The following is a 13,992-nucleotide window of genomic DNA, read 5'->3' as shown; positions in this document are numbered from 1 at the left end:
ATTCACATTCACAAATTATTGCCTTAAGTAACCGGTGACAAATCAGCCCTAGTTAGTTTCATTAAACATTTTTTTATATGTTGTAATAAAATGCATTGTGACCACTGCTAATTTTTTTAACGTTTATAACACTGCCATCTCGTGGAATAAACAGAACATGGGCCATTCTTCACAAAGTATTCCTGTAAATTAATTCTAGAAGTCAAACTTACCTAACCCTAACCCTAACTTAATAATTTATTTTAATTACAACTTTATTATGGAAACACAACACTAAAGTTAGTCATTTCTAATCGAATATATACATCATTTTGTCATTCATTTAAAACCACCCTTTGTGATTTTCATAATTTCTGTAAATTCATGAATGTTGGTGACAAACCAATAAAACGTCACAGAATTAATCAAAACCACTGATCTATATAATGTTCTCTATTATAGATCAGTGATCAAAACCTATGCTAATGCTTGTCACTTCCTGGAGGATGATGTCACTGGGCAACTGTTGTGAGTTAAAGGCAAGGGATTTTACAAAAGATTAGAATGGAAAGTGAAACTGAATAATTACAACAATATTCACAAGAATGCTTTAATAAATTCCATGTTAGAAGTGCATTGCATCAAGGGACATGGCAAAAACTCACTAGAGTTTTATGATATTATAAATAGTAATTTTTCATCCGCTGTGCTTCACGGTCGGTCCAGTTGTCAGTTTTTAAGTAGCAGCTCAAAAAGTAGGGGAGAGCGGGGATGGTTGCAACGAGGGGCAGTTGTTTTTCTAATCAGCTTCAGACGTTTTTAAAAGAAATTCTCACTGCTTCAGCTGAAACGGTTTCCACTAAACTAACAGGAAGTGTGGTAAGTGTGGCAGCTTGATCTACAAACATGAATACGCATTTGAATAACCATTAATGCCATATACATAGCACCCAATATTCATCTGTATAATGCTGTCTAAACTGTAAAAACGATAAAAAAAAAGTTCTGTTGTTTTCAGATAAAACAATATCTGATTGATGAGCATCATGTGATTCTCATCATGGGATCTGAGGAGGACTGAGGTACTGAAAACGAAACAAACAACCAACCATGACTGTGTGACCGAAATAAATGCAGATCTGGAAATCTGTATTAAGCTGGCCAATTTACCAAAAAAGGCTGAGTGATAATGTTCATGGCAAAGAGCCATGTTAAACATAACATACACACAAATATATTTCAAATATTTTATAACACAAAACATTGCCAGTATGTAAGACAAAGTAAAAGTGCATTAAAACATCAGAGCAAGTGTTTCTTATGTGCCCATAGTACTACATACACCACACCAAGAAGCTTCAATCAACAGGAGCAAATAGCTGACTGATTATGCACATTTAGATTTCACATACAGACACTCTTGCTAAAAATACCACAAATAAACACACTTGTACACACTGAACACAAGACAAGAAAGAAACTACGTGAGAAACCATTTGTAGGGATTTGCTTTGGAAAGCTGAGCAACCTTTTGATTAAGGCAGACTTATTTGATGTAAATACTACAAAAAGTACCTTTCTTGAAATGTTCATAAGCTGGACTCACTACAGAGTCTGAGAAACTCTCCCAAGCAAGCGAAATTCACAAGGTATTTTCCCTTAATCCTCCGTAGAGAACAGTATTACCCAGTGATGACTGAACAGTAAACCTCTGAAGGGGTCATGAACTGAGAAATCTAAATTCCCTTGCTATTTTGACATATAAGAGGACATTGTACTATAAAAAGAACATCCTGTAATCTAAAAAAACAGCTTAAATTGAACCCAATCTGCCAAAATGGCAGGCTGTGGAATGTTGCACTTTATGATGTAATAGTGTGGCTAAACACCCCCTCCACAGAAGATCAGCGCCTGCTGCTACATCACTGCCTCTTTAGCCCCGCCCACCGATTTGCACATGTAGTGTAAATAACGAGAGAGGCAAGTGCAGGTTTACACTGAAACCAAACGATAAAGATGACTCCGAAAACAACAGGATGCCCTGCAGTGCCAAGTTGCGGAAAAACACAGTCTTTGCACTGCCTTCCTCCTGATCCCAACATTAGGAAAGAGTGGATGAACTTTATTTTTAATGTTCCAGTCCACGTCTGTAAGAACTTGGCACAATTCGACGCAGGATTTTCAGAAACACTGAAACCGAAAAGATGATGCTGTGGCGACTATATTGGATCCGACAGTAACGTTGCAACACAGAAGTGTTTTTATTACGTGGTCACTTTTGCTCCGTCTGTTAAACAGAACGATTGATATGTAGCGATTTATGCATTTTTAACCTAAATCACAACAGTGTCCATCTGTGAAGGGTGTAGGCTGTCAAACATACACATACAACTGTCAGCCAATCATAGCAGTGGGTGTTTACTCCCGAGTCTAGAATCTGCCAAACCCACACCCATTCAAACAGAGCGATCCGATGAGGGGGTCATAACAGAACAGAAAATAGCCTATTACTTCCAAATGATTATGGTTTTTTGATGTAAAAATCTTGATAACATTATAAGTGGACCTCAGAGAACAGTACAAAATGAAGAAAAGGCAGTTCATGACCCATTTAACAGTGTCTATTGAAAGGATCAGGGCAGTGAGAGTGCCTTGGCCAGCCGGGTCCAGAACCAGGCCTGTGTGCAGGGTCTGGTGTAATCACAGATGGTCAGAAAACGGAGAATGCTGGGAAAAGGCCTCTTCATGGTTTTGTAGACAACAGGGATTAGACGTTTAGAGCGAGCTCCTGCAGCAGAGACAAAAGTCAAACTGTTATATATTAGGAACTTTACAGCCTCCTTGACCAAACATTAGCTCAAGTTTGCTTTAAATGACTCAAGATGTATTGCTTTACCATGGCAAAACCGATATAACTGTTCAATGCTGATATATACTTTAGAGAAATCTGTGTGTATGTGAGTTTCAGGTAAGGGTGAAAAAGTTACCCATGCAAATGTAATTCATTTTCAAGCTGGTCATGTGAATTTGATTTAGAAAGTGACTGTTGTTTGAGTTGTGCATTATACTACGCTACACTATTGACAATAGAAAATGAATCCTTTTTAGCCTATAAAATATATCTAATGATAATGCACATTTAGGCATGAACATATAAACTTCCTGTTGGGTGGAGTTTCTGAATATCAGGGTGAAAGAAGATGGATGGGAACTAGATATGTATAGAGTGCTCTGGAGTGCATTCCAAATTTCAGGTTTAAGTGCGTTAAGTGTATCAAAAACAAAAACCTTAACAAAAATCTTAGAAGAGCCTTCGAACAGTGCTTGGGCCCAAATTAGCTAATAATAAAAAAAAGGCAATGCAACTCAAATAAATAAGAAAAATGCTGTACCTGGGCAAAGGCTGAGTGCAAACTTAGTCTGAAAATCACATGCATCACTGTCCAGATAGTCATCAGAAATGACCACCACCATCCTTTTGCACCTAAAAGACAAAAAATAAAAGTCATTACAACTGATTACAAACATGTAAAGATATCTGACAATTCATCAAGAATTTACAAATGCATAAAATGCATGTAATAATAATAACTAGGGATGCACAGAAATTTAAATTCTGCTGGCCAATACCAAAAGCATGAACAATAAATGACTTATATTATTACATGCGATTCATGTACGAACAAATTCAAAATAAATATATAAATAAAGGCAATGTTATGTACAGTATGAAGAAAGGATGTTCTTTGGATATTTGCTAAATATTACAATTAAAAGTGTTTTTAAATTATTATTATTATTATTATTGTATATTCTTTTTAAAGATTAATTTAAATGAGCATTGAATGAAAAATAACCCCAATCAACTTGCCTTTTTTCTATGAGCTCACTGGTGATGGTCCACACACATGTGCCAGGAAGGACGTCTCGGTCAAAGACACACAGCTTCAGGTTGTATTCAGTCTGTTCCAACTGTTTGATCATCTCATGCACAAACTGGAAGTCATTCTTACAATAGCAGATGAATGCATCAAAGGTCTCCGGTGTTAGTCCTGTCCAGTGAAGACAATGATTAGGTTGGCAATCTGCTATTGAGCTAACTCCACACAGTGTATTCAGACAGAACAGAGAAAAACTCACCTTGTGGATCATCACACAGCGTGATGCCTTCTAGCTCCTGTGTGCGCGGCCCACAGCTGTCCACCACTGGGACCTGGACAGGCTTCCTCAGCTGTCTTTCCAAATACTTCCTGCAGTCATCATCTGTGCACAAACACCATCAACATACAACAGCACTTAGCTAGAGATCTTCTCTCTCGTCCGAAATAATGAAAGCCATTTCATAGATGGTCACTTTCTCCTGTTCTCAGAATTAGTAATTTTTTCTCAGTAATGCTTTTTAGAATTTTTTTTTTTTTTTTTTTTTTGGTGGTTGGATACGTTATTTTTAAAAAAAAGAAGAAGAAAGAAAAGCAATAATAGACTACTTTTGTTTTAATAAGTGGACAAGAGTTGAAATAAAATGTGACATTTCTTACTCATTTTTCTACCTGGGAGTTAATTCTGTGTTCCTTTCTGTTCAATTCTCCTTTAGTGAATGCATTTTTTTTTTACTGACATGATGATCAGATGATCAGATTTATAAAGCATTAATAAAAACAGTAATAATACTAAATAAGTTTTTAATGTGTATTTATATATCACTCGTATAATATAAATAAAAAGTGGGTGACATTGCGTTACCTATAATGTCTTTGAGGTCTGATATGACATCTTTCCTTTCCGCTTTTTCTAAAATCGACAGTAAATTAGCCACTGTTGCCTCTGGACGAGTTTCCCACTCCGTTAAGACTTTTTCAAAGGGATACTCTCTTTTCTCGAAGTTTTTGATCTCCAGGTAGGTATAGTCCATCATCTCCGCGACTGTCCTCCAGTCTGCTGCCACCGCGTTTGTTGGATTCAAGTACAGCCCCAGTTTCTTTCGGAAATTGCAGTTTAAAGCTGTTACTGGAATCGCCTCATAGTCTATACTTAATTTAGATGCCATATTTATGGCCAAATCTCACGGTTACCCAACTCAAGTTGTTAATCTCCGCGTTTAACTCGAGAAGAGAAAGTGATACGAAAAGGTAAATATCTTAAGGTGACATTTTCTGACGCTACCGTTAATCTGAAAGAAACAACAACAAAAATATCACGAACTGTAAAACGTTCTCTAAAAAACTGCGAAGACTGAGGAAATGATCGCAAAAAAACGTGAGTCAGAGAAATGACGAAATACATCTACACCCAATGGAGTCGTGAGCGCGCGAGGTTTGCATTCATGATCGGTGTCTCAGAACACTGATCTCAGATCTGCTTACAAAAGCACAGCCCCAACACCAAATATGGGCAATTTCCGCAACGGTTACGCAAGACAGTTGATGTGTAGAGGAAAAATGCTTAAAATGGTCTGTTTTGCAGAAGCGCTTTGGTTCATTGTGTAAAATATTGTTAATACTTGTCTAATTATGTTTACAACATTGTCTGCGTTCAGTTAAGTTTAAAAAAGTATAATAATTCACCAAAGTCAATGGCTTGACAGAAATAAACTACAGGAAGCAATCTTGTTGACAAGACGTTTTTTGACTGATTATTATTATTATTATTATTTTAATAATCAAATTGAGTAACCCTAAGAAAAGTCAATGATATTCATGTCTGATAAATATGTTTGAAAGTCTGGGGGAGGGGGTAAATGTTTCAGGTAAAGGTGCACATGGACGCAACAGATTTACTCATAGCGTTATTAGCACACAGCTGTTTCTTTTTCTTTAGTTTTTTTTTTTTACAGCATTTTCCATCGCTTTTTAAAACAAAACTGAAACAGTTGGCACTTCTCGCTTCCTATTTCTGAATAAATGACTATTCTGTATGTGCACCTTATTCAAGCTTTTCATTGTTCTTATCATTTTCATCATATATCACCGTTCCATGCGAGAAGGAAAAAGTCACCAATATAAAAAAAAAAATCCCAATCTTTTTATTTTTAGGTATAACAGCAATGAAAAACAACTCCAAAACTTTTAATCGTCTTTGACTAAACCAGGACATTCGCAGGAACTTATTAAAACCACCAAAAATGCAATAATGTATTCAACACAATATATACAAATGCATGGAAATCTGAGTTACGGTTTGAAAATGAAGTCTTCAGAATGTGAGCAGCAGTTTCTGGATCTGTGTGTGAAAACAGATTCAGAAAGAGCAACACTAAACCACACTGTTTTTCATTTCCCCTTCCTCATTCCACTGTGTAACCTGTGACCCAAGCAGATGGCTTGCATCTATTTGTGATGTCCAGCATAAAAAAAAACAACACTTTTCCACTACATCTCCTCCTCAGAAACTCTTCTTGTTGGAGAAGTAGAAGTCAATGCCTCTGTCTTTGTGTTGTCTTGGTGTGTAAGATGAGCCCTTCCTTCCTTTTGCCGGTGGACCAGACTGAAAAGAAACCAATGAAATTAAGTAATTTGTTTGAAAACAAGCGTATCTTTGTCTCTAACAATCAATCAAGTTGCTAATAATCTTACTGATTTGTTGTTGATATGGCGACTACACTCGGGTGCTATGATAACAGGGGAAGGGTATGTTTCGTTGAGCGAAACCTGCGCGTGTGAGAGTGCAGAGTTGCTGAGGGTCCAGGGTGTGTGAATGTCCCCACCTTTAATACCTCGAAGCTCTGGAACCCACTGTCGCACGTATTCCCCCTTCATAGATACATAATTGAGGGTCAACTCAATTTTGTGTCAAAATAAGCCTTATCATACAACTGTAATCTCTCAGACGCATCAGAACTAATTTTGTAACTTCCTCTTCCTACATTTTACACTTACGCTCATGGTAAAACCTCCTAATTTTAGTGACAATGAAGAACAAAGTGGAAAATACCAGGATATGCCTTAATGAATATGATTCACATAAGTTTAGGCACTAAAAACAAGTGCTGATTTATTATTAATGGTCATTTTAATAATCAAATTAATTTTCGATATAAGAGTGTAATCAATTGGGGGTTTTTAATGTTTCCCTTACCAATTTTGGTGTCTTTTTATTATTAGTAGTAGTATGTTACTATTTAAACTATGGTTATTTTAAATTAAATGAAATTAAAGAAAATTTATTAAATTAAATGTATGCATTTAGCAGACACTTTTATCCAAAGTGACTTACAGCGCATTCAGGCTAACAATTTTTACCTATCATGTGTTCCCGGGGAATCGAACCCCCAACCTTGCGCTTGATGCACAATGCTCTACCAATTGAGCTACAGGAACACTAATTTAATTATTATTAATTTAATTTAATTTAATTGCATGGTCTACTGTGACAACTTACCCCTATAGTATGCAGTGCTATTGAGGCATGTTTGTAGAACCTGCTCACTTAAAATAACACTAAAGGGTATTTAAAGTGGAAAATACCAGGATGTGCCTTTATGAATAGAATTCACATAAGTTTAGGCACTAAAAACAAGTGTTAATTTATTATTAATGGTCATTTTAATCATTTAAACATTTGATTTGATGATATAACAGAGTCTAATTAACTAAACTAAACAACTACTACTTACATTATTGTCATAGTCCAATCCTTGTTTGATCATATTAAACTTCCTGTTTTCTCGCGGGTCATTTCCTATTCCAGCACTATAGAGCCAGTTTCCGTAGTTGCTGCAGACGTCATGATCCACCTGATGCCAATGAAAGATAATCGTGCATCAAACATCAGCAAAAAGCAGGGAGCATTAACCCACTCCATCAAATATAGCAAATGTTTCCTACCAGCAGATATTCAAACCACTCAGCACCCAGTCTCCAGTCTAAGCCCAAGTCTTTGGTCAGAAAGCTGGCCACGTTTTGACGTCCTCTGTTGGACATGAATCCTGTCAGTGCAAGCTCCCTCATGTTCGCATCTACAAACGGCACCCCAGTTCTCCCCTCTGAACAACAAGTGAAAAAATGACTCATTAAATTCAAAGATAATTCATTGAAATGTGTATTTCAATGGTTGATTAATGAAATTAAGAACTGGGTAAAAAGACTAGCACATTACCTTTCCATGCATTGAATAATGTCATATCTGTTTTCCACGACACATGCTTGTCTTGCAGACCTTCAGTTCATTAAGGAAGAAATGATCATTATATGATTAATAAGAAACTAAAACCAAAATAGATCAAAAGAAACATAAATCCTGACTTACCATTCATATGAAATATTCTGTTTCCATATTTTAAACCCACAAATTTGAAGTAATCTCTCCACAGAAGTTCAAATATCACCCTGGTAAAGAAAAAGGTAGTAATGTTGTATATAAAAACCTGGCACAAGTTCATTTGATTTGAAAACATATTCCTAGACACTTTACTCACCAGTATGTGCTTTGGTTGGCAGTTCGTTCAGCTTCATACTTCTTAATCTGCTCATAGATGTACCTGGGTGATATGCAGCCCAATGCAAGCCTGAAGGAGGATAATGACCACTCAGCATTATTCTGTGCTGTACTCATGCATTATGAAAATATCATTTTGAGGGCTCACCAAGGAGAAAATTTTGTGGAATAGTCCACTCCGATCATGCCATTCCGGGTCTCCTTATAAGCTGCAACGGCATTCTGTGATAAAACAAGCATTAAATAACCCTCTCTAAAATAAAAATGAACTGATTTACTCACCCTCAGGTCATCCAAGATGTAGATGAGTTTCTTCACTGCAACAGGTTTGGAGAAATTTAGCATTACATCACTTGCTCACCACTGGGTCCTCCGCAGTGAATGGGTATAACACATAACTCCAGTGAAAAAGTTCATGCCTGTTGTCCTCTCACATCAAGATCCACAGACATACAGTATTTGTTTAGAACCGAGGCCTGTTTTCACTTGTAAACAGTGCTTTATCCGTGCATATTTCCCTCCTGATTCAGACAAGACGGAATATTACGGATAGAGGACTCGAGTTTTAGCCAGAAGTTAGGTTTTAAATTATAAACTTCCTTATGACGAATGTGTTTATTACAAACATACAGCTTTTCGATTTGTAAGAATCAATTACTTATGGATTACTGAGATGTTTTTATAAGTTGTTTGAACTTTCATTCTGACGGCACCCATTCACTTCAGAGTATTTATTGGTGAGCAAGTGACCTCTTCTGATGAAGAAACAAACTCAACTACATCTTGGGATGTCCTAAAGGGGAGTAAACTTTTAGCAAATATTCATTTTCAGGTGAACTACTGCTTTAAGTCATTTTAGAAAAGTGTAAGAAGAGGCCTCACTGTATCCCAAAAGTAATGTTTCAGTCTAGCAAGAGCCTCAGTCTCTCCACCGCGACAGGGGAAGGCCGAGCGGCAGTCCTCCACTGGCTCTGAAACCACAGACAGGAAATATTTCAGGATTATTCCTAACTGGTTAACATAAAATCAATTTTGTTCATCTTCTGAATATCCCTCGGAGGATGATACAGTCATCTGAGATTAAATCACAGCACAATTCATGTAATATTGCTATATTAAGAAAAGAAAATATGAGTAACTGATTCAGCCTGGAGCTTTCTGACAGTGTCATGTTATGTACCTTGAGATACTTTTGCAGTTTACTCTAAATGCAGTACAGTTGTGTAAATCAAGGTACCTGTCTGTCCCAGGCCCTCGAATGTTGGGATCGTGCCCTCTTCCAGTCCAAGAGGAAGAGATTTAACCTGTGCCGGGGTGGAAAGGACAGGTCGCACTCTGCCCTGTCCCTCAACTACCTTTCTAAACTGGGTGTAAACATCAGGTAACCTTAAAAAGACAGCAGAGATGAGAAGCAGGAAATGCAATCTCAAAAGCACTGAAACTGCAATTACTAATCAGATCCTAAAAAACAGGAAGTTACAGTAGCAGTGGACTCGCAAAAGAGTTTCCTGTACTTTTCTGTAAGTTTCCTAAGAAAGTTGAATGAGTTGTTGAAATTACTAACATGGGTAGGATAAAATAATTAGTAATTTTGTTTTATATGTCAGCACCAACGTTTATTTTAATGAAAAAATAAATAAATAAATAAAACCTGTAGTTTAAAGCACAATAACAATAAATCGGATGGAAACTGAATGATTACAAGTGGTTATTTTTAGAAATGTCTTTAAATGCATTATTTTCATATACACTTTTGCAATCAATCCTGTTTGGTAAAGTTGTTTAAATATAGTATAGGGAAGATTAATTATTAAGCTGTATTATTAAACATGCAGAATTAGCAAACTTTTGGTGACTGTCAGTTTGTGCGCATATGACAGAAATGTTCTGAAAAATGAATACAAGACGTAGTCAACCAGACGATGAACACTATTAACAGCTATTCTTATATGATTCAGTCACACTTATAGCACACTTGTAGTTATTGTTAACTGACACTATTAATTTTTTGACATAGTTCTAAAACAAAATACAATTTAAATATTAGATGAAAAACGAAAAATAAATAAATAAACCAAATTAAAATCAGTGTGAAACAGAAATACAAAACTGAATATGACAAAAGCACATAACAAAATTATTCAAACTTAAAATATAAATAATAAGCTTATTCAAAATATTAATTAATGCAATACTAGTAGAAGTATAAATATTAGTAAAAGTATATAAATCATACTAAAATAACACTGCAACACTTGTCCTACCCTCCAATGTGACTGAATGGCAGATCGTCTCTGTGGTAAAGTGTAGAACCCCAGAAAGTCTGAACCTTGACTTTGTTTTGGCAGCAGATGGCCTTTAGCTTCTTCTCCACATTTCTTTCCTCTGATGCCACCTTCAGGCAATAAACAGAAATTGTCAGACTACAGCTTATGTGATGGATGATGGCTGTTATTGGCTCTTAAACACACCTCCTCATGAAATGCCACAGCTGTGACTGAACCCAGCTGCTGAATCAAATCACTAACAACATCCTCTGGCTTCCCTTGTCTCACCAACAGTGTGCTGCACAAAGGCATATCAATACATATCAATCATGTAACATAGGTATGTGGACAGAAAGTACGTTCTGTGTGAAATAAAATTCCCACCTGCCCCGTTTCCTCAGTGTGGCCCTGAGGTCTTTCACACTGTCCAGGAGGAAACGTAAACGGAAAGGTCCAGTCTTAGGGAAGTTGAAGTGATAGGTGCCCTGGTAATGCCGCGGGTCGAAGCAGTAGAGGGGGATGATGTGATCGGCATTCCTCTGAGCCCAATGAAACACCTGGATGAATGAGGTAAAACCGGTTTGGCATGTTTTTCTAATAAGCCCAACAAAACTTAACCTGTAGAAGCAGGCACTGCAGTTCATTAAATCACTGTTCATTTGCACAGTGTAGTTCATAGACCAAAAATACAACTATATTATTGCATGTAAACACAATCATGCCAATAAACTACTATATATATATATATATATATATATATATATATATATATATATATACACACACACACACACACACACACACACACACACACTGTGGTTCATCTCTTCTGTTCATCATAGCTGCATTTATTTGACCAAAAATACAGAAAAAAAACTGTAATATTCAAAAATATTATTACCATTTCAATTATGAATGTCTTCAATGTCACATGATCCTTCAGAATTCATGCCAATATGCTGATTTATTATCAATGTTAGAAGCTTAATATTTTTTTAAACTTGTGATACTTTTTTCAGGATAATTTGAGGAATAAATTTGAATCTTTTCTAACAACATAAGTCTTTTATTATCACTTTTTTTTTTATCAATTTAACACATTCTTGCTGAATAAAAGCTGTCATTTCTTTCAAAAAATGATAACTTTTGAATGGTAGAGTATATTGTTACTAAATATTTATATTTTGAATAAATGCTGGGATTTTTATATATTTTTATATTTTTATTAATCAAAGTATCCTGAAAAAAGTTTCACAGGTTCCCAAAAAAGTTTCCAATTTTGATATTCAATCAACATATTAGAATGATTTCTGGAGGATCACGTGAAAATGAAGACTGAAAATTAAGCATTGCATCACAGGAATAAATTATATTTTAAAGTATATTAAAATAGAAATCTGTAATTGCAATAATATTTCACAATATTACTTTTTTCTGTATTGCTGATAAAATAAATGAAGACTTGATTAACAGAAGAGACTTCATTAAAAAACATTAAAAATATTACTGATCCTTAACCTTTGTACAGCTGTGTATGTTGATATGAATGCCATCCCCTTCATTTATTTGTATTTGTAAAAGAGTTTTATTCACTTAGCTTTCAATGTTGTTATTGCTAGAGAGAGACAGAGAGAAAGACTAGCCTATATAAATATAGTAAAAAAGAGATAAATTAGAGAACGTAGAATGCGTATATTTATCTGCAAGTTGAGCCACGCCCCTTATGACGATTACCAACAAACTACCCAATGAGAGTCCATATTTAGCTTCGTATGGACATGTTTTGCAACTATGAAACGTGATTCATTTATAATTATCGTTGTTATATTTTACGTTTAATAAATATTATTAGTAAAAAATAATCATTGTGACATGTTAAATCCAGAGCAGTGCACTGTGCGTCATGTAATATAAGGCTTAAGCATATTGATTCAGGCGCGAGTGTGTTTTGCTCGAGACGAGACTGCACGCTCCTTTGTTTCTATAGATTAAAAAAGCCTTTGATATTTACTGTAACTTACCTCGTTATCATGCAGACGCAGGTCGTTCCTCAGCAGACATATTACCGTACGAGAAGCGGACATCCTGGCGACAGGTCTTTAGAGAAGTCCCGAGCGACCGTGTGTATGTTGAGCAGCAGTGGAAGCGTGATGGTCACGTAACAAGAGCGCGAGGTTATCAAACATGCAGTCTTGACAGCGCACGTGCCCTTCTTACCAAACTTACTCGACACCATATAACAAAATATAACAGTTATAACTAATAAATAAGGATTATATAATTAGAAAAAGTAAAATAAAAAGTTATCATATTAACACGTTTACTACTAAAAATTCTTTTTTTCCAAACAATATCTTTATTTATTTTCAAACAAACTGACATTTACATATAACCATTAGGACTCAAACCTCTTGCTCCAAACCCGACAGAACCCTGTCCATCAAACTGACCAAGACATAACATCACAACACAAATAATTAAATAAATATACATAACTAAAGACAAAGAAAATTGAAATACACGATAAAGTAATAAACAAACGCTACATAAGTGAATAAAAATGGAGAAATTACAAAATCTACCGTGCACAACCGCTCTCACCAGTGTGCACTACACATGAAGCAGAAATAAATCACTACATCAGACACAAAATCAGACAGTACACCTTTTAATAAAGTGAACCGCAGGAGACCACTTATGGGTCCTCCCCAAATATCTCCACCAAACAAGTCTTTATTAGCAAAGAAATTATTAAAGGGGCCCCAGATATTATCAAAAATTGGTTGTTTTCCCCTGGTTGCATACGTGATCTTTTCTAAGGGGAGAGTAGCTGTTAATTCTGAAAGCCATCTACCTATCCTTGGTCTGTCCACCTCTTTCCAAGCAATTGCAATGACTCTTTTGGCCAACAACAGACCTACATCTACATCTGCCTTGGTACACACCCTCTCCCCCTCCTCAATGGAGATATTCTTCTGTAGGTCCTCTCTCCGGGACTCAAGTTTACGTACTGACGTTTCTGAAGATTCACCAACCAGTTCATTATATATTTTGGAAATGATGCCCCTTCCCTGGCAATCTCTCGCCATCATTTCTTCGAGCTTTGATAGACTAGGAATGGACAGGGACTGATTTTGTTGAGTTCTAATAAAATCTCTCAGTTGCAAATATCTAAAGAACTGACTGCGAGCTATGTCATGCTTGACAACAATTTCATCAAAAGACATCAGATGTGTATCATCAGGACTATAAAGATCTCCTATTTTTTGTAACCTATTGACTATAGTTAATTTCTTTGATAATGTTAAGCAGT

General features: G+C 35.9%; 2 protein-coding genes across 3 annotated transcripts; both read right to left on the bottom strand.

Moving 5' to 3' along the window:
• Positions 1–1,212: 1,212 nt before the first annotated feature.
• myd88 (MYD88 innate immune signal transduction adaptor) lies at positions 1,213–5,302 on the bottom strand. Its single transcript, XM_026238175.1, has 5 exons — positions 4,723–5,302; positions 4,120–4,242; positions 3,851–4,031; positions 3,372–3,463; positions 1,213–2,767 (listed from the first exon to the last, which is right to left on the bottom strand). Exons 1-5 carry the CDS (start codon positions 5,024–5,026, stop codon positions 2,613–2,615), a joined length of 855 nt encoding a protein of 284 aa, XP_026093960.1. The 5' UTR covers positions 5,027–5,302; the 3' UTR covers positions 1,213–2,612.
• A 677-nt stretch (positions 5,303–5,979) lies between these two features.
• Positions 5,980–12,876, bottom strand: cry-dash (cryptochrome DASH). Of its 2 annotated transcripts, XM_026238173.1 has the most exons (14): positions 12,701–12,875; positions 11,064–11,236; positions 10,884–10,977; positions 10,677–10,807; positions 9,650–9,798; positions 9,295–9,383; positions 8,561–8,634; positions 8,393–8,482; positions 8,224–8,303; positions 8,074–8,133; positions 7,803–7,960; positions 7,592–7,711; positions 6,552–6,728; positions 5,980–6,462 (listed from the first exon to the last, which is right to left on the bottom strand). In XM_026238173.1, exons 1-14 carry the CDS (start codon positions 12,761–12,763, stop codon positions 6,361–6,363), a joined length of 1,560 nt encoding a protein of 519 aa, XP_026093958.1. In that variant the 5' UTR covers positions 12,764–12,875; the 3' UTR covers positions 5,980–6,360. The 2 variants fall into 2 exon arrangements, with proteins under 2 accessions (XP_026093958.1, XP_026093959.1); XM_026238174.1 differs by lacking the exon at positions 6,552–6,728 and having other exon boundaries at positions 12,701–12,876.
• Positions 12,877–13,992: the final 1,116 nt, after the last annotated feature.

Source organism: Carassius auratus, chromosome 49, assembly GCF_003368295.1.
Source record: "Carassius auratus strain Wakin chromosome 49, ASM336829v1, whole genome shotgun sequence".
Taxonomy (NCBI): Eukaryota; Metazoa; Chordata; class Actinopteri; order Cypriniformes; family Cyprinidae; genus Carassius; species Carassius auratus.
The sequence above is the reverse complement of the archived record's forward strand: the minus strand, read 5'-3'. Positions and strand labels throughout refer to the sequence as shown.

Coding starts and splice junctions, on each gene's coding strand:
- myd88 (XM_026238175.1), bottom strand. CDS start 5,026: ATGGCATCTAAATTAAGTATAGACTATGAGGCGATTCCAGTAACAGCT. Junction 4,032..4,119: donor GCTGTGTGATGATCCACAAG/GTGAGTTTTTCT, acceptor TTCACTGGACAG/GACTAACACCGGAGACCTTT. Junction 2,768..3,371: donor TGCACTCAGCCTTTGCCCAG/GTACAGCATTTT, acceptor TCTCTGCTGCAG/GAGCTCGCTCTAAACGTCTA.
- cry-dash (XM_026238173.1), bottom strand. CDS start 12,763: ATGTCCGCTTCTCGTACGGTAATATGTCTGCTGAGGAACGACCTGCGT. Junction 11,237..12,700: donor TGCGTCTGCATGATAACGAG/GTAAGTTACAGT, acceptor TCATTCATCCAG/GTGTTTCATTGGGCTCAGAG. Junction 8,304..8,392: donor GCCAACCAAAGCACATACTG/GTGAGTAAAGTG, acceptor TTTCTTTACCAG/GGTGATATTTGAACTTCTGT.